This window comes from Molothrus ater, chromosome 21 (assembly GCF_012460135.2).
Source record: "Molothrus ater isolate BHLD 08-10-18 breed brown headed cowbird chromosome 21, BPBGC_Mater_1.1, whole genome shotgun sequence".
In the NCBI taxonomy this organism is placed as follows: domain Eukaryota; kingdom Metazoa; phylum Chordata; class Aves; order Passeriformes; family Icteridae; genus Molothrus; species Molothrus ater.
This window is the reverse complement of record NC_050498.2, coordinates 10223262-10245749: the sequence shown is the minus strand read 5'-3', so window position 1 is coordinate 10245749 and position 22488 is coordinate 10223262. Positions and strand designations below refer to the sequence as shown.

General features: G+C 59.1%; 1 protein-coding gene across 2 annotated transcripts; it reads left to right on the top strand.

Annotated features, from left to right (window-relative positions):
* Nucleotides 1-312: 312 nt before the first annotated feature.
* Nucleotides 313-20949, top strand: HNF1B (HNF1 homeobox B). Of its 2 annotated transcripts, none has more exons than XM_036395189.2 (9): nt 313-650; nt 5007-5206; nt 6532-6718; nt 7153-7394; nt 14881-15041; nt 17646-17778; nt 17879-18070; nt 18444-18562; nt 20929-20949. In XM_036395189.2, the coding sequence occupies exons 1-9, from the start codon at nt 313-315 to the stop codon at nt 20947-20949; spliced, it is 1593 nt and encodes a 530-aa protein (XP_036251082.1). The 2 variants fall into 2 exon arrangements, with proteins under 2 accessions (XP_036251082.1, XP_036251081.1); XM_036395188.2 differs by having other exon boundaries at nt 6454-6718.
* The last annotated feature ends 1539 nt before the right edge of the window (nt 20950-22488 follow it).

The following is a 22488-nucleotide window of genomic DNA, read 5'->3' as shown; positions in this document are numbered from 1 at the left end:
CCGGGCCGGCTCCGGGGCGCTCGGAGCCGCCGTCCCGTGCCCGTGCGCGCCGTCCCGCCCGGCGCTGCCCCCGCCGCTCCCCCGGGGCCTCCCGCCGGCCGCGAGGCAAAGTCCGCCCCGGCGGGCGCTAAGGGCCGGGCCGAGCCGTGCCGGGCCGGGGCGGGGGCCGGAGGAGAGGCTTTGGCGCTGATTTGCATAAGGTATAATGCCTTATGGTGGCGGTCATGGCTCGGTAGAGCGCGGCCCGCGGCCCGCAGCAGCCGCGGCCGGGGCGGAGCGGGAGGAGCGCGGCGAGCGGAGCGGCAGGAGAGGATGGTGTCCCAGCTGAGCGCCCTGCAACGGGAGCTGCTGGGCGCCCTGCTCAGCTCCGGGGCCACCAAGGAGGGGCTGATCCGCGCCCTGGAGGACATGGTGCCCGCCGCCGGCTTCGGCGTCAAGCTGGAGAGCCTCCCGCTGTCTCCCGGCGGGCCCCCCGACGGCAGGGCCGCGCTCCCGCCGCTGGCCAACGGGCACGGCAAGGGCAAGCTCTCGGGCGACGAGGGCTCCGAGGACGGCGACGACTTTGACACGCCGCAGATCCTTCGCGAGCTGCAGTCGCTCAACACGGAGGAGGCCGTGGAGCAGCGGGCAGAGGTGGAGAGGATGATCAGGTACCGGCACCGCCGGGATCCGCCCGCGGGGCTCGGCCCGACGGCCCCGGCCTCCGGCGCCCTGCCCGGGGCTCGCTCCCGGTGTGTCGGGCCCGGTGCGGGGTCCCGGCGCTCCCTGCTCGGTGTGTGTCCGTCCCACCCCGTGGCGGCTCCCGGGGCTCCCCGCCCGCCCCGCGGTCGGTCCCGGTGGCCGCTCCCGGGGCTCCCTTGCCCGGCGCTCCCTTGTCCGGACCCCGCGGCGGAGCGGAGCGGGCAGGGGGAAGCCGGACCCGGCGGCCGCGTCGCCCCCGCCCCGTCGGGGCTGCCCGTTCCCGTTCCCGTTCCCGTTCCCGGTCGCGGCGGGGCCGGGGCTGCCGGGGCCGCGGGGGCTCGGACCGGCCGCCGGCTCCGTCCGTCCGCGCCGGCGGCTCAAACGTAAACCGCACCACGTGGAGCCCGGGGCGTTATTAATTTATTTCTATAAATCATCAACAGAAAGATACACAAAAGGCCGCGATCAGGGCGATCGGGCCGGCGGGTTATTCATTGCCGGGGTTGTAAAGCGGACCGGGAGCGGGGAAGGAGGAGGGAACCCCCGACGGCGGCGGCTCCGCTCCGGCCCATCCCGAGATGCAGCTCAGCTCCGAACCGAACCGGGCCGGGCCGGGCCGAACGGGGCAGCCCCAGGCTCGGCGGGCAGCGCTGCCCCGGCCCGTGAGGGCGGCACCGACCCCGCTCCGGAGCCCCGGGGAAGCGGCGCCGGTGTGAGCAGGTGGGAGCCCCGCGGGGCCGGCCCCGAGTGCGGCGGGCACGGCTCGGGCTCTGTCCGTGTGTCCCCCGCCGGGCGCTGCCGTGCCCGTGCCTGTCGCGATGCCCAGCGCGGTGCCCGGAGCGCGGCCCCGGTGCTGCCCGCCGCGGGTGCCCGTGCCCTCCGCCAGCCCGCAGAGCCCGGGAACGGCCCCGACTCTTCCCCCGGGATCTCGGCAGCGACGCGCTCCAGTCCCGCCCCGGTGGCAGCAGGTGCCCTTCGGGGACAGGGCAGGCAGCGCCACCCGTGCCCGCCCAGGCCGGGAGCCTTCGGGTGCCGAGGGGGCTCCTGCGAGGGAGGATCCATCGCGGGCCTCTCCCGATGGGCTCCCAGCCCTCCTGCTCGGCACGGAGCCTTGCACCCCTGGGTGCTCCCACCTGGCCCCAGTGTCCCCCCAGTGCCCGGGGTGGCTGAGCCCCGGGGTCCCTGTGCTCCCACAGGTGTTTCTGTGCAAAGTTTGCCTTGGGTGCAAACAAGAGCGGGCACATGTCCCTGAGGAGCCTTTGCAAAGAGCTCGTGTTTGCTCTGAGAGAGGCCTTTGTACTTGGAGAGGGAGCAGGTAGGGCGGCCGGGAGACACCGGCTGCAGCCCTGCCGGGGCTGAGCCCCCTCTTCTCCCGCTGCCCCGGGGTCCCCACCCAGGGCAGGCTCACTCCGGGGCTGCTCCCACATCCCTGGGCTTGCTCAGGAGCCCTGCAGCTCTCTGGGACCGCGGCCGGGGCTTTGCTGCCCACCCATGGTGTGGTGGGTGCCGTGGGGTCACCCACGGAGAGCCCAGCGCTGCACAGACACCCCACAGCTCCCTGCCTGCCCCATCCCACCTGCAGGGCTCACCCACACCTCACTCAGGGAAATTATAAATCCCAGATCCCACCCGTGGGCTGGGGACTTTGGGAAGGCCACCAGCCCTGGGGACCCAGCAAAGCCACCCCGAGATGTGTGGGGAATGCAGGCACAGCCGACTGATCGCTGATGTGCAGGGAGATGCTGAGCAGGATGGCAGTTCTGCAGGGAGCTGGGTTTTATAATCCATCTCTATAAATTCTTGGCATATTTCTCTGAGGATGTGGAGTGTATTTACCTGGTTTTGAGGCTGACAAAATGGGGGAGCCGGTCTGGGAATCGCTGGGAAGAGGAACAGGCTTTGCCCCCCACCTGTGTGTGAGGCTGAATGGGGAAAAGGCTCTTTCTCGGGCAGCATTGGCAGCCAGGATTTGTGGGGCTAATTTTGTGCAAGAAAAACACCTTTCCATGGTTCTGGTGAGATTGACCGTGGAGACAGGGCTATAAACTGGTTTTCCAGTATTAGAAAGCACTCGTGGGTTGGGTCGGGGTTTTGGTTTTGTTTGTAAGTAAACTCCTGTTGAAGATTGGACAATTAATGTTTGTTTTATTTCATTTTGGTGACAGAATCAAAGAATAAGGGCTGGTGTTGACTCAAAAGGTTTTCCTCTCTGGCTATTTAGGTTACCAAAAAAGAAAGGAAAAAAAAAAGAGGCCAAACAAACACTCAAACGTTTCATTTTGGGTCAAGTCCAAACATTTTGTTTAACATGAAACAAAATGTTTGGGTTTGGTTTCAGGTTGTTTAACCCTTTTGAATACGGTCAAGTTGATTCGTAAAGGAAAAATCACTTCTCAGAAATTAAGACCCGAGTAATTGTTTTGAAAGTGTAAGTGTGAAACACGTTGGAAATGTCAAGGTGAAGCCTTTTAAAAAATAATTAAATGGAGGGAAATTCCGGGATTTTTTTTTACTAATTCTCAGATATTTTTCCAGCCAAAATGTTGCCAAATTTTATTTGAATTTCAGAATCTCCTCTGTAACCCCCGAGTCCCTCATCTGACATTTTCCAAGCGTGCTCTGATTCACTGGCTCTCGGTTTCTCTCTCAGCAAATGCTGCCCTGGGCTCGGTTGTGAACCAAACCTCTCTTAGAAATGATAATGAGCTCTGTTTCATTAACTTGTTATTAATCAGTAATTAGTGGGATCAGTTGGGTGACATGGACTGCTGGTGACAAAGGTCTGCCCGAGCCCCTCAGCTGGGGCAGGCGGCGGCTTTGCCCGGTGCTGCTGGGCAGGACATTTTCTCCACATCCTTCTCCTCACTTCCCACTTTTTCTGGGAACCATCCCATGGACAGGACCCCCCAAATCAGCAGGGTTCCCCTGCCTGGGGGATGCAGGTTTGGGCACAGGCTCGGCAGCTCCAGGAAGGCTCCGTGGCTCCTTCCCGGGGGTGACAAAGCCCTGCTTGGCTCTGCTCCGGTGTTTTGCCGTGGATCCAACCAGCTTTGTTTTCAAGCCACATTCAGGAATAAAAGTAAGAAATCTACTTGTTGGGCTTTTTGCTTTTTTTTTTTTTTTTTTCTTTCACTTGACAAGGTGAAGGATCCAAAGTAGGTAATGAATTGGGAAAGCAGTCGGACGTTCCAAGCGCGGCATTGGGGCATCGCATTATTTGAGTGCAGGACTGTGACCAGCTCGGGGCTCATACTGATTTTTCAGTGCTGAAAGTTCTCCCTTTTAGGCCAGAATAAACCTTGGCGTCTTGGATACGGCACAGGTGTTTTGACCTGTTGCTCTGCTGTCACACTGGGTATTCGATAGAGCTAAGACCACGGACAGCATTTGGATTTTCAGCTAATTTTCGTAATTTTATTTATTCTAAAATAAAATGACACTAATCAGCAGACTCTAAATCAGCGGACAGTAAAGTAGTGTGATTTAGAGAAGAGTCATTTACACCTGGGTCCTACAGGAGCCAGATTCAAGTGTTTAATAATAATCAGGAGTAACTCAAAATTTTCGGGGGTTTGGTTTCGGTTTTGCGTTCGGGGACTCGTTGGGTTTGTGTGCCTGGTTTGACCTTGGCTTCTCAGCCTTTTGCGTATGGTCAGTGCGTGCACAGCTGTGGGAGCGAGGGAATAGGGTCTTTTTTAAGGGGATATTGAGATTTTTAGGTCATTACCCCTGTGGGAATGGAAGGAAGAAGCTCCACAGCAAGCGCAGCAGGTGGGGTTCGGTGGCAGTGCAGGGGTCCCTGGCAGCTGGGGGCACGGGCACAGTGCAGGTGCTGCACCCTGAGCAGGGGCAGGAAAAACACCCCCAGCATTTCTCTTTCTTCATTAGTAGACCAGGATGGGCTCCCCCTGCCCACCCATGTGTGTGTCCCACTGCCTGTGTGTGTCTTCCACGGCAGAAATCGCGCCGAACGAAAGGGCAGCAGCTCATGGATGGGCTGTGCCTCTCCATGGGGGCTCTGGAGGAGCTCTGCTGGCATTGATGGGACCTTGGTGTGTCCCACAAGGACACTGGAGGAACAGCTTGGCTGTGATCACACAGTGATGGTGTGAGCCCCCATCCCACCAGCCCTGGGGTGGGACAGGGCTGTTTTGGGAGCCTGGGGAAAAACATACACTCCAAGGATCTTGTGTCCTTCTGAAACAGTTTTAATAATAATAATTAATAATAATAGTAATGAAAGGTTTCCATTTTGGGGAGAAGCAAATACTGGGGGCTTTCCCCTGCTGGCAGCAGATATTAACCCTTGGTTTCCCTGCCCACAGCGAGGACCCGTGGCGGGCAGCGAAGATGATCAAGGGGTACATGCAGCAGCACAACATCCCCCAGAGGGAGGTGGTGGATGTCACCGGCCTCAACCAGTCCCACCTGTCCCAGCACCTCAACAAGGGCACCCCCATGAAGACCCAGAAGAGAGCTGCCCTGTACACGTGGTACGTCCGCAAGCAGCGGGAGATCCTCCGCCGTAAGTACCTGTGGGAGTGGGGGGGAATGGGGGGGAATGGGGGGGAATGGGGGTCCCCGTGTCCCTGTCCTGCCCCTGGGCACCAGCACCAGCCCCAGACTCCAGCTGTGCAGAACCTCCCCAAAACAGTTTTCCAAGCAAAATGAATTTAAGGTGTAGGAAAAGTGGGTGAGAGCCCCTCTGGGTGGCAGGGTTCCCCCGGCTCATCCACACGGCTGAATTTCTGGGTATTTGTGTTTGTTAGAGCTGGGAAAGCAATTAATGATGGCTCACAATTAGGTGCCTTTCCCACCTTTGCACCTTTTCCTTGTTATTTTTCAGGCTGCTCATTTTTTTTCAACTAAGTGCAAAAAATGTACAGAGAGAAAATTAAAAACCCCTGAATTGCTGTTGTGTGTAGCAGGGTTTGGGGCAGTCTGTGCTGTTTAAAACACAGATTATTTTGACGAAGCACACAGACTATTCCTTTGTGCCCCTCTCCCACTCTTCCCTGCTCTGGGATCTGTCCCGTAGCTCTCAAAGCAGCCCCGAGTGGCCCTGGCACCCCTCAGGAAAGGGCTCTGCCTCCCTCTTCCAGAAGGATGCAATATCCAGCAGAGGGGAAGTGCAGAGAAGGGTTTAGCACCAAATACCATTGCTCTGAAAACACACCTTGAGACGTTAGAGCAAACAGAGCCTGCTCCAGCCTTGCCCTGTGTTCCCCCCCCCCGTCATGGGGGGAAAAGCCATTATAAAAAGAGGGAGAATTCCCCTGCAAAACTGGGAATAATAAAACCCTCCCATTAATCTCCCTTTACTGCCGTGGTGACAAGTGCCGGGGCTGGGGCGGCCGCCGAAGGTCACCTCTGGTGCTGCCCGCCCCGGGCACGGGTCCCACCACGCTGGGAGGGGACTGGGAGGGGAGCTGTGGCTGAGCAGAGATCTGGGGCACCCTCTCGGGGGGCTTTGCAGCCGTCCTGCCCAGCTCCTTGCTTGGAAAAATCCTCCCAAAACAAGCACAGGCTGGCAGGGGCCCTGCCATGAATATGCATGGCCATAGCATGCCCTGCACATGCCTCCCCATTAAGCAGGGGTGGCAGCAGGCTGGCCCCTTCCCGGGATGGGTGGCAGGGAGCGCCTGGCTGGCTCCAAAGCCTGCTGTGGGCTCGGGGTGCTGGGCAGGGGACACGGGGGGGCCCCCTCGGCGCGGGACGGTGGCTCCGAGCGGCGGCTACAGGCCAGCTCACGTCTGCTCCTTTCTCTTTCAGAGTTCAACCAGGCAGTCCAGGGTTGTGGAAATATGACAGACAAAGGCAGTCAGGATCAGCTGCTGTTTCTCTTTCCAGAGTTCAATCAGCAGAACCAGGGGGCTGCCCAGCTCGACGACGCCTGCTCTGAAACGCCCAGCAAGAAGATGCGGCGCAATCGGTTCAAGTGGGGGCCGGCCTCCCAGCAAATCTTGTACCAAGCCTATGAGCGCCAGAAGAACCCCAGCAAGGAGGAGAGGGAGACCCTGGTGGAGGAGTGCAACAGGTAATGGCTGCCCCACACACCTGTGCTGCCTCCCCTGCCCACAGCCTCAGCCTTCCTTCTGGAAGCCACGGGAGATGCTGCAGGAGATGCCGTGGGAGATGCCGTGCTCCAGGCTCACCACCCAAGCTCCCGGCTCGTGGCACAGCTTTGCCGAGCTGCCAGGCCTCTCCTTGCCATGTTTTCCCCCTCTGGGTGATGTCTGGGGCAGAGGGAGCTCCATGCTTGGGCAGGGGTGTGATGGGGGTGCTGCAGGGATGATACAGGGGATACCACAGGGATGCTGCAGCATTGCCAGAGGGAGCAGGGACGGTGTTTAGTTGAAGAGAGCAGGTGGGCGTGCAGGAGGGGCTGAAACTCCCCCAGATTTGTGATGTGCCGAGGCCCCTGCCTGCCCCCAGCAGCCCCCTTGCTCCAACGTGTCCCTTGCCCCGCAGGGCCGAGTGTCTGCAGCGAGGAGTGTCCCCCTCCAAGGCCCACGGGCTGGGCTCCAACCTGGTGACGGAGGTGCGGGTGTACAACTGGTTTGCCAACCGGCGCAAGGAGGAGGCGTTCCGCCAGAAACTGGCCATGGATGCCTACAGCTCCGGCCAGCCCCCACACAGCATGAACCTGCTGCTGTCCCACGGCTCCCCCCACCACAACCAGCCCAGCGCCTCCCCGCCCAGCAAAATGCCAGGTGAGCCTTGCCGAGGGTGCTGGGGTGGGGGCAGAGCTCGGGGATGCAGGGAGAGGATGCTCAGCCGGGTCCCTGTGGTGGTGGTGGAGGGCAGCACGTGCTGTCACTGCAGCGTTGTGGCCACATGGTGAGGGCTGGATTTCCGCCGTGCCGGGATAAATCAGTGTTTGCTCGATTGGTTTAACTCAGGGCACTTCAGTTCCGTGTGGGCTCGGCTGGGCAGGGAGAGGCTGTGCCCAGCAGGGCAGGAGGAGCTGCCCCGTGCCTGCCGTGGTGTAACAGTGCCAGTTCGTGGGGTGTAGCCCACGGGGGAGCCCTGGTTCTGGGGGTGCACAGGCAATGCAGAGGGAAGGGGTGGCAGCATGTCCTGGCCCCCCTGCACTGGGCTGGCTGCATGACTCTGCAGCATCCCCGTGCCACAGCGGAGGGAGGTGGATGAAGAAAGGGGGTGCAGGGTGAGCCCTTCTCCTTCTCCTCACACCCTGAAATCCGGCCCCGCTGTGCTCAGGGCTGGACAGAGCAGAGCAGAGCCGCCGAAAACCCCCGGGGGATTGAGTGGGAGATAACGCCGTGGGGAGGGGGCTGCACACCGGGCAGGGGCGAGAGAGGCATTGTTAGGAGAACAATCCCCATTGTCCCTTACCTGCAGCCCGCTATGGGCACAGGGGCCTCGGTGATGGGGGCTCCGTGTCCCCACTGCCCCACATCCCCTCGGATCCAGCCCGGCCGGGGAGGCTGGAGCCAGCCCTGGAAATGCCCCAGCCTGGTGTAACACACATCCAGCTGTGGAAATGCCCCAGCCTGGTGTAACACACACACACCCAGCTGTGGAAATGCCCCAGCCTGGTGTAACACACACACACCCAGCTGTGGAAATGCCCCAGCCTGGTGTAACACAGACCCAGCTGTGGAAATGCCCCAGCCTGGTGTAACACACACACACCCAGCTGTGGAAATGCCCCAGCCTGGTGTAACACACACACACCCAGCTGTGGAAATGCCCCAGCCTGGTGTAACACACACACACCCAGCTGTGGAAATGCCCCAGCCTGGTGTAACACGGACCCAGCTGTGGAAATGCCCCAGCCTGGTGTAACACACACACGGACCCAGCTGTGGAAATGCCCCAGCCTGGTGTAACACACACACACCCAGCTGTGGAAATGCCCCAGCCTGGTGTAACACAGACCCAGCTGTGGAAATGCCCCAGCCTGGTGTAACACAGACCCAGCTGTGGAAATGCCCCAGCCTGGTGTAACACACACCCAGCTGTGGAAATGCCCCAGCCTGGTGTAATGCACACCCAGCTGTGGAAATGCCCCAGCCTGGTGTAACACAGACCCAGCTCGGCACAAAGGCAAACCCAAGGGGCCCGTGCTGCGGACAGTCCCCGCGGGAAGGGCCGGGTGCCCGGGGACGCTGCCCGCGCACCGGCGCTCGGTGCTGGCAGCCCCCGAGCGGTACCGGGGATGTCCGTGCGCAGCTCCCGGCCCCGGAGGAACCGGCAGCATCCCGGGGACCGGCCAGCGGTGACCAAAATGTGACCCTGCCCCAGGAATGCCCCGCACAATGGCGGGGACGGGCGGGACGTTTGCCCTGCTGTCAGCGGCTGATTGCTTACAAGGTGCCCTACAAGCACATTGTCAGCAGAATCAGCTGTTTTCGGTGTCGCGGCGGGCTTCACAATGCCCCACCAGCATGCAGCCCCGCATTGTCACGGCGCTGTCCCCCGTGCATGCTTAATTGACAATTAAGCCGGGGCTTTGAACGAAGCCCGCTGCCTTTGATGTGCCCCCGGCCTGGCAGCGCACATGGGGCACCCCCCGAGAGCCTTTGTGTTCTTCTAGTAGGGGACAGCAATTACTGTAACCGCGGGCATTTATCTCGGGGCTGGAGGGCCCTTAAGCCCCCAGGTTTCTTTTGCCGTCGGAGCGGGGCCAGCAGGGCCCGGCCGTGGCTATAGGGCCGCTGACAGCCCGTCCCGAGGGGCTTTCAGCAGGGCAGGAGTGATGGCTGCGGAGCACAGCCCCTCCGGAGGGGTCAGCAGGGCTCGGCTGCGGGAATTTCTCGGCGGTCGGTGCTTGGATCTGTCTTGAAGAGGAGATGATGGGCATGGCGAGGGACACCGTGGGGTTTTAGGGCTGATTTGGGGGGAAGCAGGCAGGGATGGAGCTCAGCTTCAGGGCGCTTGGACCAAGCTGGGTGCGGGACGTTCCCAAAACATCACCGGGTGCATCTCTGCTGGAACCCCTCCAGGGCATGTTTGGGGATGCCCTCTCGGTGGGGCACACCCGGCTGACCCCATGGTGGCTGTCCATGCTGGGATTTGAACTGTCCTTGCCCCGAGGTGGCGGCGTCTGGGCCGCTCAATGCCTTAACAGCTTAATGACAGCGCTGGGACACTGCTCCTGTCCCCGGCCCGCCTCGGAAACGATGGGGCTGCAGCTCTGGGGCTGCTCAAAGCTCTCCCGTGCCCGTGCACAAAGAGGGTCGCCTCTCCTTGGGACATCAATGGGGTCTGGCAAAAGGGCGGGATGACAGCGGGGCAGGGATGAGAGCTGTAAAAGTCAAACATCCTCTGGCCTCTTCTCGGGGACCCATCTGTCAAGCCTCGAGCTGTAGTTTTTAACTATTTGGAGGTAAATACTTAAAGCCTTTCTATCTCGGAGGCTCCTCTCCGAGGCTGGACTTTTCCCTTCCTCTGGGTTTTATCAGCGATCTTGGTTCCCTGTTTGATTTGAAGGTCACTCGGGGCTTTATCTCGGTGCCATGGCAGACTCTGGCTTATGCCATTTTTATCTTCAAGAGCCCCGAAGACAATCGGGGCATTGATGAGATTAGGGGAAGCACCGCCCGCCCCCCGAGCCCGCCCTGCATACAAAGGGCCGCCCTCCCTGCAGAGCCCCGGCCCCAGGGCGGGGGGCACAGCATCCCTGCAGCCTGTCCTGGGGGCTGCACACCCATGGAGGGGGCACGGCATCCCTGCAGCCTGTCCTGGGGGCACAGCATCCCTGCAGCCTGTCCTGAGGGGCACAGCATCCCTGCAGCCTGTCCTGGGGGCTGCACACCCATGGAGGGGGCACAGCATCCCTGAAGCCTGTCCTGAGGGGCACAGCATCCCTGCAGCCTGTCTTGGGGGCCTCCACACCTGTAGGGATCAGGGTGTCATCCATCCATCCATCCATCCATCCATCCATCCATCCATCCATCCATCCATCCATCCATCCCTGCTCTGCAAACATCAGAGTAGCAGATCAATATCTGAGCAATCACATTTATTTACATATATATGTGTATATAGGTATATGTTAAAATGCATTACTTTTATACATATATATATATACATTTAGATATCTCTATATTAAAATGCATTACATATATATATATATATATATATATAGATATAGATATTTAGATATCCCTATAGCTGGAGATAAACATAAAAATAACCCAGTGCCACTCCTGAGATTCTCCCTAGAACCCAAAGGGCAGCTGAAGGGCTTTAACCTCCCTTTACAAGAAGAGCCCATCAGCAAACCCTGGCTCTGGGGTACCCTGGTTTGTACCTGGCTCCCTGCCCGTGGTCTGGGGGTGCTGCCTCTGCCTGGGACCCCGTGGCAGTGGCTGTAATATTTTACTGTCAGGGACATTGTGGGGCTCACTGGGTACAGTGCACTGTTAGGAGCTTTTCCCTGGTTTATGGGGGTAATTAGAACTTTATGACAGCAGCGAAATGGGAGGGTCTAGTCCCCATAAACGGGTTTATAATGGATATAAACTATGCACCTCTGTAACTGAGCAAGATTAACACTTTAGGGACAATTTGAGTGGCAGCCCAAAAATCAGAGGTGCCCTCGGTGCTGCCTGCACCTGAATTTTGGGAGGGTGAAGCTGTTCCATCAGTGACCTGGCTGTCCATAGTGTCAATGGGTGAAGCATCACTGACTCCAGCATCTCCCCAAAAATTACACTTTGCTTTTCTCACCCCACTTTGACACCCTGCTCTGTGCCAGTGGCTGCATCCTGGAGGGTCAGGCAGAGCCAGAGCTGCCTCCCCTCTGCCGCCAGATCACCGGTGAATTTTTGGGGTCTCTTTTGGGGTTTGGCATTGCTGGTGATGTGCAGGACATTGGTGAAGGTCTGGGCAGAAGTCCAGAGCTGGGGAAGGGGCAGACACTGGAGGCTGGGATGTGCTGTGGCACGGTGGCAGCAGGGCTCCTGCAGTGTGGGAATGACAGAAGTACAATGAGGGGTTTTTAAATACAATTTAATAATATCAAACACGACTTAAAGCAAAGCAGAACCAAACTGCTTCCCTGCTGGTGCCTGCCAGGGGCACGGGCTGGTGTGTTCTGAGGAAAGGCACAAGGCAGGGATGAAAGTGATAAAGAGACTGATCCTTGCCCCAGACTCCCTCCACCACCCCCAGCCCCAAAAGCAGAGTCAGGAGGATGAGTGTGGCACCCCAGAGCAGTCAGGAGGTGCTGGGGGTGTCTGTGGCGCCCTGGGGCTGTCACTCTGCTGTCCCCATCCATGGCTGGAGCAGGGCTAAGGCTACGGGAGCCAGACCCTGCTGGGGCAGGGGAGGGCAGTAAAACATTTCACAGCCTGTGCAGCTCAGGGCCCACACAATGGCCCATCCCATAAACAGACTTTTATATTATGGCTGTAGCTCCCGTTAAAAAAAAAAAAAAAAGCCTTGAGGAGGGAAGGCTCCACAGCCAGACCCATTCCCAGTGACCCCATCCAGGCTCCTCTCCTGAGGGGGAATAAATCCCTTTGCACAAGGGCTGCCTCCAGCTGTGGAGGCACAGCAGAGCAGCAGGAGAACCCTTGTGCTGGGCCCTGATGGCTGTCTGAGCCCAGCCCATAAAGCCTGGATGCCAAAGCTCCGGGGGGAACCCTGCAGTCCTGGTGCTCACAGCTGGAGCTGTGCCCCTGCATTCACCCCAGCTCTCTGGGCAGCTTCCAGGGGCTGTGCTGCCAGGGCAGGGCTGCATCCCAGGGCTCAGTGATGGAGGGAGGCCTGGGAGCTCAGAGGAAAGGCCCCCCCATTCCCAGGGAGCTCCGTGAGTTCCAGCAGTGACAGCAGCAGCAATGCCTTGTAGTGGCATTAATATCCCTGATACTAATGATGTGATCTGCCCAAATCCAACCCAGCCCTGGGGACACGTAAATAATAACACCCCTGCCGTTGTGGGGATGGGGAAATAATAATAATAATAATAATAATAATAATAATAATAATAATAATAATAATAATAATAATAATAATAATAATAATAACACCCCTCTCATTGTGGGGATGGGGAAATAATAACACCCCATAATAAGGGAGCCCTGCAGGAGGATTCTGCCTGCCCAGCAAGTGGTTCTGAGCAGGGTCCCTGGTGGGGCTGGACAGTGGCACCGCTGTCACCAACCCCAGAGCCCAGCCTGGCTCTCCTGGGGAGAGCTAATCCTCATCAGGACTCTTCATCAAGACACGGAGTCTTCAGTGGTTTTATCTAGAGACCCAAAATCTCAGTCCCCAGCCTATCTGGGGATCTCGGCGCTGGTTATTGTTCCTCAAACAATCAAAGGCTCGTCCTTGGGGCTGCAAGGAAGAGCTTCAAAATCAGCATTTAACTAACCTCCCGTGTGTTTTAGAGCCAGCTTCACAGCTTTGGGTGGCTTGGCTCACGAGGCACCACCCCCTCGGCTGCACAGGGCATGATTTTGCATTTAAAATGGACTTTTTTGTTGTTCTTGCTGAGCCCAGAGGAGCCTGAAGACAGCAGAAACTCTGATTTCCTTGGCGAGAGGAGCCGTCTGTGCCCCGTCTATCTCTCAGATCACGCCCAGAAGAAAGGGCTTTGTTTTATCTGCCCTGCCATTGTTCCAGCAGCCGGGATCCCGGCCCGCAGTGAAGCACCCTCTGCAGGAATGGGAATGGGAATGGGAATGGGAATGTGTGTGACAGTGCCCGGGTTGGGTAATGTTTAAATGTTTACCCTGTTCGCGGCAGGGACGTCCACTCGGGCAAATATCCACCTGCCAGAGGACATTCTTTTATTATCAGGGATAAGGGGGTTTGCTGGGAAATCATCAGGAACCAGACATGGGGAGGAGATTCCTATCTGTGGGTCGTGTTTAAGCAGCTGATGGGGGAAATTCGGGGGCGATTACAGAGTGGCTGTGTTGTGGTTTTGGTGGAGGGCGTGGGTGGCTCCATGCTTGGTTTTGGAGCTGGGAAAAGCTCCTGGACTCCAGTTCTGGTTTCCTTGGTTTTCCTTGGTTCAGAGATTAATTTTAGAGTTGTCCTCAGAGCATCCTTCACAGAGGCAGCCCCAGGCTGAGCCTGCCTGGGACGGGCACTCTGAGGAGCTGTCCTTGGGGTGGATGGCAAGGTGGGCTTTGCCACCACGGGATTTTCCCCCAGGAGAGCCACGGTTTGTCTGTCCATGCTCCACCACTTCCATCCCAGAGCAGTTCAGTCCATCTGGCTGCGAGCACAGGCCTGGACTCCTCCTAAGAAATGGTTTTTCACCCTAGCTGTCAGGGCAGCCCTGTAAAAGACACTTTTGTTTGCCGTGGGTTTTCCTCAGTTAATTATTTGTGATCTGTGGATGCCTTTCCATGACACATGGCTGATCATATGGTTATCAGCCTGGGGTGCTTCAGCCAAATTAAATATATTTATATGGAGGACCTGTGCTGGGGCCAGATTTCCCTGAGGGCAGTGGAGGGCTGGGGTCTGCTCTGGGGGCTGGGGGGTGTCTGGTCCCTCTGCCTCACTGCAGAGCCCTGTTAGTCACACACTGTGGAGGTGCTGAGAGGGAATGGGATGCAGGAGGGCCTGAGAGAGCAGTGGGAGCCATGGATGGGGGAGCTGGGGATGGCTGTGGGGAGCAGGGAGAGCCTCAGGGGGCTCACATGGGGGTGCAGGGTCACTCCCCATGCTGCAGGGTCCCCGGGTGAGGGTCCAGGAGCCACGGCAGGAATTTGCAGGGTGGCTGAGAACTGTGCAAATGGAAACTCGAGGGGTGCAGGTGGGTGTGGGGCTCCTTTCCCCCGTGGCATTGGGCAGTGTGGGATTGCAGCTCCAGCCATGGACTCCTCACAGGAACTCCAGGAGATGGAGAGAGGGAGGGACAGCCTGTCCCTGTTTGTCACTCACAGGTGTCACTGAGGAGCTGGCACACGTCTGCATCCTTGTGCCACACACCATGAGAGGGCTGGGGGGCTCCGAGGGGCTCAGCACCAGCCTGGCACACCTGCGTGGTGCCCGTGGGTGATGCAGGGGTCCAAGGGGCTCAGCAGCACCCTGGCACACCTGTGCGGTGCCCATGGGTGATGCCAAGGCTGGGGTGTTTTGCAGGGCTCCGAGTGCACACCTGGCACACCTGTGAGGTGCCCCTGGGTGATGCAGGGCTCTGAGGGCACACCTGGCACACCTGTGAGGTGCCTCTAGGTGATGCCAGCCCCGTGTGTGTGTGTGTTGCAGGGGTCAGGTACAGCCAGGCGAGCGGCGAGGCCGCGTCCTCGGGGGCCATCAGCCACCACGGCGGCGCTGCCATGGTCACCACCAGCCAGGCCGTGCTCCAGCAGGTCTCCCCGGCCAGCCTGGACCCGGGCCATGCTTTGCTGTCTCCCGAAGGGAAAATGGTGAGTACACCTGGCCCATTGTGGCGGCGGCGGCGCTGATAAGATAAGAGGGCCCAGGGGCAGAGCAAACAGAGCTTTCCCCGGGTTTCACACCGGCCCGGCTGAACAATGGGGCATTGTGGGGGACCAGGGTGCCACTGTCCCCACCTCCGAGGTGGTGGGACACACGGTGTGCTCCAGGTGGATCTGCCAGAGCCCAGGGTTCATTGATTGCAGGCTGAAGGTGCTGGGTGGATCTCTGTTTGCTTTCCCCTGCCCATGACACGGTATCGATAAAATACTCATTCATTACTTTTCCTGAAGCCCTCCCAAGTTTGGGAAGAGCTTTCCCTGTGAGCAGGGACCTTCCTGTCCCAGGGGATTGAAGCTGCTCATGCTGGCTCTCTCCCTCTCCCCTTTGCCATGGGGCTCTGCTGGGCAGAGCTGTCAGTGTCAGCGTGGCAGCAGTGGAGGAGGGACATCAGCATCCCTGTGGTGCTGGACGCGTCCCCATGCTGCTGCTGCTGCTGCAGGGCCATGGCACTCGGGGTGCCCCTTCCTGCTGCAAAGCCCCTGGAGGGGTGGGTGAGGAGCAGGGCAAGGAGGGGTGCAGGAGGGCGAGGAGGGGGTACAGAGGCTCAGGCCAGGAGGGGATGGGGTGTGATAGCAGAGCACAGCCCGTCCCTGGAGCGGGCTGGCAGAGGTTTGCCTGCAGCTGCTGCTTTTCCGGGAGTTTTTTTTCCGGCTGAAATCGAAAGTCAAACATGGCACTGGCTGACGGGGCCAAGCCGGTTCTTCCCCGGTTTTCACTTCCATTTTCAGAGGGCTGTCCCTCCTGGGCCATCCCGTCCGTGCCCTGGCGAGGCTGGGAGGCCATGGAGGGGCTCACTGTCCCCTCCCTTAGCTATGGCACCGTGTCATTGTGCCACTCCCCCTGGCTGGAGAGGGTCTCAGTGCAGCCCCTCGGGCTCTGGCACTCACCCTGCCAAGCCAAACGTCCCCTGCCACGCTGGGGGGACATTGCAGAGAGACACCCCAGCCCCCCCAGCCCACTGCCTGTGCCCCAGCACGCCCAGCTCACCCCAGGGTGTGTTGAGCCTCATAACCCTCAGCCTGGAAGCCATAAAATGAGTCAGGGATGAAGGCAGCAGCAGCAGCAGCACTGCGTGCCCAGGGTGGGGGTCCCCGAGCACCAGGCAATGCCAGCACCCCCTGCCAGCTCCTGGGACCGGGGCAGAGACCCCCAGAAGGGGCTGGGCAGCGTGGGAGGAGGAGAGGGAGCAGATTAAACTGGAGAAGGCACTCAGTGAAATGCAGCAGAAGAGCCCTGCCGAGTTCTCCCCAAGGCACAGACGCTGCCCAGCGCCGTGGGGACCCTGGCTCTGCCAGCTTATCTCCAATCTCCAGGCAGGGCTAGCTGGTGCTTGCAAGTGACTTAATAGAAATATGCTGTAGGCTGTGGTTTCTAGTAAGTAAACATGTGCCTTTAATGCCCCACGTGAAACAAGGAGCTGCCAAGGAAGTTGCTGCATCTCTCAGGAAAGAGCGTTCCTGAGGCTTCAGAAATCGCTTGTGGCTCACTCTTTCCTGCTCCGGTGTTTTCCTCAGCTGTGTTAGTGCCAGAGGGTCTGCCCTGAGGGTCCAGTGCCTGGAGGGGCTTTTCCAGTCATGCACAGTCCAGGTGCAGTGCTCTGGGGCCAAACACCCCGTGCGAGGAGCCAGGAGCCGGGGCTGCGGCGTGTGCTTGCCGGGAGCTGTTTGACTTGTGCAGCCGAGTGTGGTGTAACCCGGCCTTGAAGGGACTTTGAAAGTGGAAAATACCGGATCAGGAAACGTGAGTCACTCCCGGGCTTTGGAATTTATTGATGGATTTGTTTCAATTGCTATCTCCAGCTCACATGTGCAAAATAAACAAGGTGCTCGGGACCGGTGTCCAGAAATGTCACCTGAAGGGCTGCAGGGATGGCTCTGAGCTGGGACTGGGGTCACCCAGTGCAAGAGGGCTAACAGCAGGAATTAGGGGAAGGTGCAGCAATTAAGGAAATAAGGCACTTACACATCCTGGGAAGCAGCTCCAGTGCTGGCAGCACATGCCAAGTGCCTTTGTCTGATCCCTAAACTTTGGCCCGAAACCCCAGCACTGGCTGTGGCTGTGCACACCCGCCCTGTCTCACCTGTATCCTGCCAGATTGGTGACTAAGATCATCACCACGAGGCCCTTTTAACCTGCCTCCTGTCATTTTTCTTCACTTCCCTGAGTTTATAGGTCCCACTTTCCCCTGCAAGCAGGATGGTTAGGAGTTAATGAGTGTTGAGAGCCCTCAGCTGTCCCCGGGGCTGGAGCTTGGACTCGGGGTACAGAGCAGCCAGGGTTTGGGATGTGCCGTGATCCAGTGCCATGCTCCAGTGCAGCTGGAAGCCAGTGCCAGCAGAGCCTTTCCCAATGCTGCTTTGCTGTGCATGAACACCAAGCTGAGGTGCTGCAGTCAGGGGGGGCTGTCTGGGGTGAAACCCAGCGGGACTGCAGCTGCTCCCCTCTGGGGAGGGGGCTCTGCTGGTGCCCCCCGTGTCCCCATGGAGGGGAGGAGGGGGCTGTGCCCTGACTGTGCCTGTCCTGCCTGGCAGATCTCGGTGTCGGGGGGCGGGCTGCCCCCGGTGAGCACCCTGACCAACATCCACAGCCTGTCCCACCACAACCCGCAGCAGTCCCAGAACCTCATCATGACGCCGCTCTCGGGGGTCATGGCCATCGCCCAGAGTAAGTGCAGCCCCAGCTCCCCTGGTGCCCTGCCCTGCCCTGGCAGGGGTGGCACTGCTGCTCCTGCTGACACCCTGCTCTGCTCTCTCCCTGCTCCCAGGTCTGAACACCTCGCAGGCTCAGAGCGTCCCCGTCATCAACAGCGTGGCGGGCAGCCTGGCAGCCCTGCAGCCCGTGCAGTTCTCCCAGCAGCTGCACAGCCCACACCAGCAGCCCCTGATGCAGCAGTCCCCGGGCCACATGGCACAGCAGCCCTTCATGGCCACCGTGACCCAGCTGCAGAACTCACACAGTAAGGCCTGGGGGAGCTGCAGAGGGCCCCTGTATGGATTCAGATGGGAAATGAGCTTGTGCTCTCCCCCTGCTCTGCCCTCGGCTGCTGCCCCTCTCTCGTGGTTCCAGCCCATGGCATGCTCAGCAGTGCAGGCTGGTCACATCCTGCCTCATCCCTTCCTCCCTCCGGTCCAGCCACAGCCCCTCAATCCCCACGGCTTTCTGGGGGTGAGCTGCTGCCTGAGGATGCAGCGGCTTGGAGGGAAGCGCTGGGTTCTTCCCTTGGCTTGTTTGATCCCATCCCCATTCCCTGCTGCCCGTTCCCATCCCTGGCCCTGCCGTGGTGAGGGCTGGGGTGGCTTTTCCCTGACCTGTGTCCCTCCTGCCCACAGTGTACACACACAAGCAGGAGCCCCCCCAGTACTCGCACACCTCGCGCTTCCCCTCGGCCATGGTGGTGACGGACACCAGCAGCATCAGCACGCTCACCAACATGTCTTCCAGCAAGCAGGTAATGCCACAGGGCTGCCTGAGGGGGCACGGGCTGGGCTGTGAACCTGGGGGGCAGCATTTCCCCCTCTGGATGTGGGGCTGGAGTAGCAGAGACCCTGTCCTGCTGTCTGTGCTCCCCTCCTGGGGGCAGCTGAGGATGGGAACCCCATCGCAGCCCCTTCACGGGCTCCAAAACAACTGCTTGTGGTGGTGGGATGGGATTTGGGTGGTTTTGATGGTACCAGGCAGGCCCTGCTCATCCCTGGGGCAGCCCCATGGGAGTGGAGCATCCTGCTGGGGCTGAGGAGGTAGAGCCAAGCAGGCTCTGCTGCCCACGTCCAGGGGGATCAACCCTGGCTGGAGTCAAGTGGAGTCCAAGGCTGCCCAGCTTCCCCCAGCCCATAAACCTTTATCATCTGCCCACTGCAGGTGTAAGGCTGGACTTATCCTGGTTCAAATCAGGTGTGTGAGGTTTTCCTTAGACAATGGTCCCTTTCTGAGAGCCAGCTCTGGGGACTGTGGGAAATATGTGGCCCTTATTGATCGCTAGATAAATAAGAGAGAGCCTTGAACTTGCATTCAGATAAACTTTTCTTCCCGAGGTTTGACAGGGGACAGGGAAAAAATGTCTGCAATGACCACAGAGTAAATACAGTGTGGGATTGCTGGGAGAGCCCCTCAGCATCGCTGTGGGATCCTTGCCGGGGGTGGAGGAAGGGGCTGCAAAGGGGAGTCCTGGGGGCTTTGGGGTGCTTGGGAAGGGGTCAGGAACGCCTCCCCCCGGGGGATCCCACTCGGGGCAGTCTCAGGGTGAGCATTCAGGCACGGCCGCCCCCCAGCTCCATTTCCTGCGTGCGGCGTTATCGGCCCATCTGCTGCGCGCTCAGCCCGAACTGCCCCTGATTAATCGAGCTCTGCTGCCTTTGATGCGGCAGCCCCGGGACACAGGAAATGTCCCTGGCAGCGAGATAGAGCCCGGCCATCCCCGATGCTGCCCGCGGGCCCTGCGATCAGCCTACCCTGACCACGCTGGGGCTTTCTGCCTCCATCACCTTCCTGCGCTTTGATTCAAGCAGGGCTCAGGAGGAGCGATATGGGGCCAGGACCCTTCACCTGCACCCACCCCCTGTTACTCCCAATCCACGATAAACATCCTGCAAGCACCAGGGCAGGATGTGAGCTGTGTCCAACAGCAAACCCTCCCAGCCCCCAGGGTCTCTTTTCCTACCAACCATTCTGTGCCCAAGCTACTGCTGGAAAAAATCTATCTTTGGGCATGGATTTCTTTCTTGGTGGTCAGCAGTTTCATCAGCCAGAGGTGGATGGAGTGTGACACATGCAGAGTAGGGGCCCCATAAATGCACCTCACCACCCAAATACCTGAATATTTTTGGTGATTTGGGTTTCTAACATTGACTGGGGCTGCCAGGGGCTGTGCCCTGGCTCCTCCACGCTCCGGCATAAGGCAGGGAGCCCCCACCAGATCCCCAAAACCTGTTCCATGGTGGATGTGGCTGCTCCAGGTCCTGCCGGGGGACAGAGCTGGAGGGAGGTCCCTGCTCACCCCCAGCTCTCCCCTCGCTTGCTGTGGGTCCCTTATCAGATGCTGCTATTAGACCTGGAAGGGGCAAATACCTCGCTGTTCCTTTGACAACGCTTGGGGCCGAGGCACCGCGTTTATGACGTTGGCAAACACCTGATAGCCAGGGCCAGTCCCTAATGACATGTCACGGGAGCCTCCTGGCGTCTCCTTATCTCCGCCTGATGATGTTTGCTGTGCAAGGTCACCCCGCCCCTCCCGTGCCCGCCGGGGACCGGGGGACCCCCGGCATGACAGGGATGGGGAAGGGGCCCCTGCAGTGGGATGGATGTGGCACAGGGGGTTTGTCCCTGGAGATGAGAGCATTGCTCCTCACGCCTGGCTGCTCCCGGGCTGCCTGGCACAGCCTGGCCACAAACAGGGCCTTCTTTAGCTTTATTATTTTTGGGAGGGGGTGGCAATAGCTGGCTCAGAAAGTATTTTCCCACTGCCTCCCCCAATGGGGTGCCAGGGAGGGCTCGGGGCTGAGCAGGGCAGCACCAAGGTGATCATGGAGCAGGGCAGGAGGTGATGCAGGAGGGGATGCAGGAGGGGATGCAGGGATGCAGGGATGCAGGAGGGGATGCAGGAGGGGATGCAGGGATGCAGGAGCAGATGCAGGAGGTGATGCAGGGATGCAGGAGGTGATGCAGGAGGGGATGCAGGAGGGGATGCAGGAGGGGATGCAGAAGGGGATGCAGGAGGGGATGCAGGAGGTGATGCAGGGATGCAGGAGGTGATGCCTCCGAATGCTTTGTGGTGCTGCCTCCTCCTCCCTCACTGTGCTGCTCTGTCTCCCCCCGCAGTGTCCCCTGCAAGCCTGGTGATGCTCCACACCTCGCTGCTTTTGCACACAGCAACGGCATCTTCTTTTCCTGCCCGTGCCGCCGGGGGCCGCCTGCCGGAGCGCCGCCCAGCAGCGAGCGAGGAGCCCCGCACGGAGCCGGGCTCGGGGTTTCCTCCCGCGGGGCTCTCCCGGGCCCTGCCCGCAGCCCAGCCGGGACCCGCCTCTCCATCCCTCCACGCAGCGTTTCCAAGACGTGTCCTGGGGATTGTTTTGCTGAAGTATTTGCCTTCCAAGAGGCTCTCCCGAGGAACAGGGCACGGGCTGTGCTGGGAGCTGGCAGAAGGGGAAGATGGATCATGTTTAAGTTGTACTCCTCCACTCGGACTGAGAGGGACCGGGTCTGTTACTTGGCGTTTGGAGGGAGGAACTGCATGTGTTGTTAAACTGAGCCAATTAAACTGTAAATACAGGTACAGTCTGCTCCATCCTCCCCCCTCCCCACTCCTATACATAGAGATTTATATAAAAAAAGAAGTAAATTTTGTCCAATGGATGTAAACTACTGTAATTAAGTGCAATTTCCCCATCTGTATATATTGGTCCTGAATATCTTCATTTTGTCTTTTTTCTTTTTTTTTTTTTTTTATGGTAAAGGTCAGAGCTGAGGATGGTTTTGGTTTTGTATTTCTCTTTTTCCTTTAAATGAGTTAATTGCAGTCCTGGGGCTGGCAAGGACCCTGGTCAGGCAGCACTGGGCTCTGCTGTGCAGGAGGACAGACAGACAGACAGTGTCCCCTGCATGGTGACATCCCACATGAAGGAAGGGCGCAGGGCGAGCTGAGCAGAGCCCTGGCAGGACCTGCATGATCCATGTGGGGACAGCTGTGACTGTGAATTAACCTCAATGCATGTCCCTGCTTTTGGGGACTCTGAGGGGGGCTCTGGTGGGGTGGGGAAGGACTCAGCAGCCTGGTGAGCACACCCAGCTGCTTGTCAGCAGCTTCCAGGTGAGCCTGGAGCATTTGCTGCCACAGAGTGAATGAGGCCACACAGAATTCTGATGGCATCTGCCCCGGGGGGTTCAGAGACTCTCCCTTTTCTCCTCCCTCGGGGCACAGAAGGCGTTGGGTGCCCAGACACTGCCTCATCTCCTGCCCAGTGAATGGCCAGTACAGGTGGCTTCTTTCCACCTTCAGCAGTTGATGATGAACCTCGTTGGCTCCACCCTTAGTGCAGAGGGTGCTCTGGTCCTCGTGCCCTGGATGGATTGATGGATGGATGGATGGAACGTGGGCTGTGGTGTGAACGCTCTGTCTCGGCTGGCACCAGCTCCTGCATGGAAAGCTCTGCAGAAACATCTCCAGTTTGTGGATGACCCCAGCTCTGTGGGGAGGGCATGTCCAGCCCCTCAGGCACACACACCAGAGCCCTGGAGCAGTTTGGGTGCCCAAGTCCAACCTCCCAAAGCCAAGGAAGGTGTTAAAGGCATCATCTGCCCTCTGTGAGACACGAGCTCCTCTGTACCTGCTCCCCTCTGTAAATGGAACTAATGCTCCCCAGTTGTGCTGATTTTCCATGA

Coding starts and splice junctions, on each gene's coding strand:
- HNF1B (XM_036395188.2), top strand. CDS start 313: ATGGTGTCCCAGCTGAGCGCCCTGCAACGGGAGCTGCTGGGCGCCCTG. Junction 7,395..14,880: donor CCCGCCCAGCAAAATGCCAG/GTGAGCCTTGCC, acceptor TGTGTGTTGCAG/GGGTCAGGTACAGCCAGGCG. Junction 18,563..20,928: donor ACATGTCTTCCAGCAAGCAG/GTAATGCCACAG, acceptor CTCCCCCCGCAG/TGTCCCCTGCAAGCCTGGTG.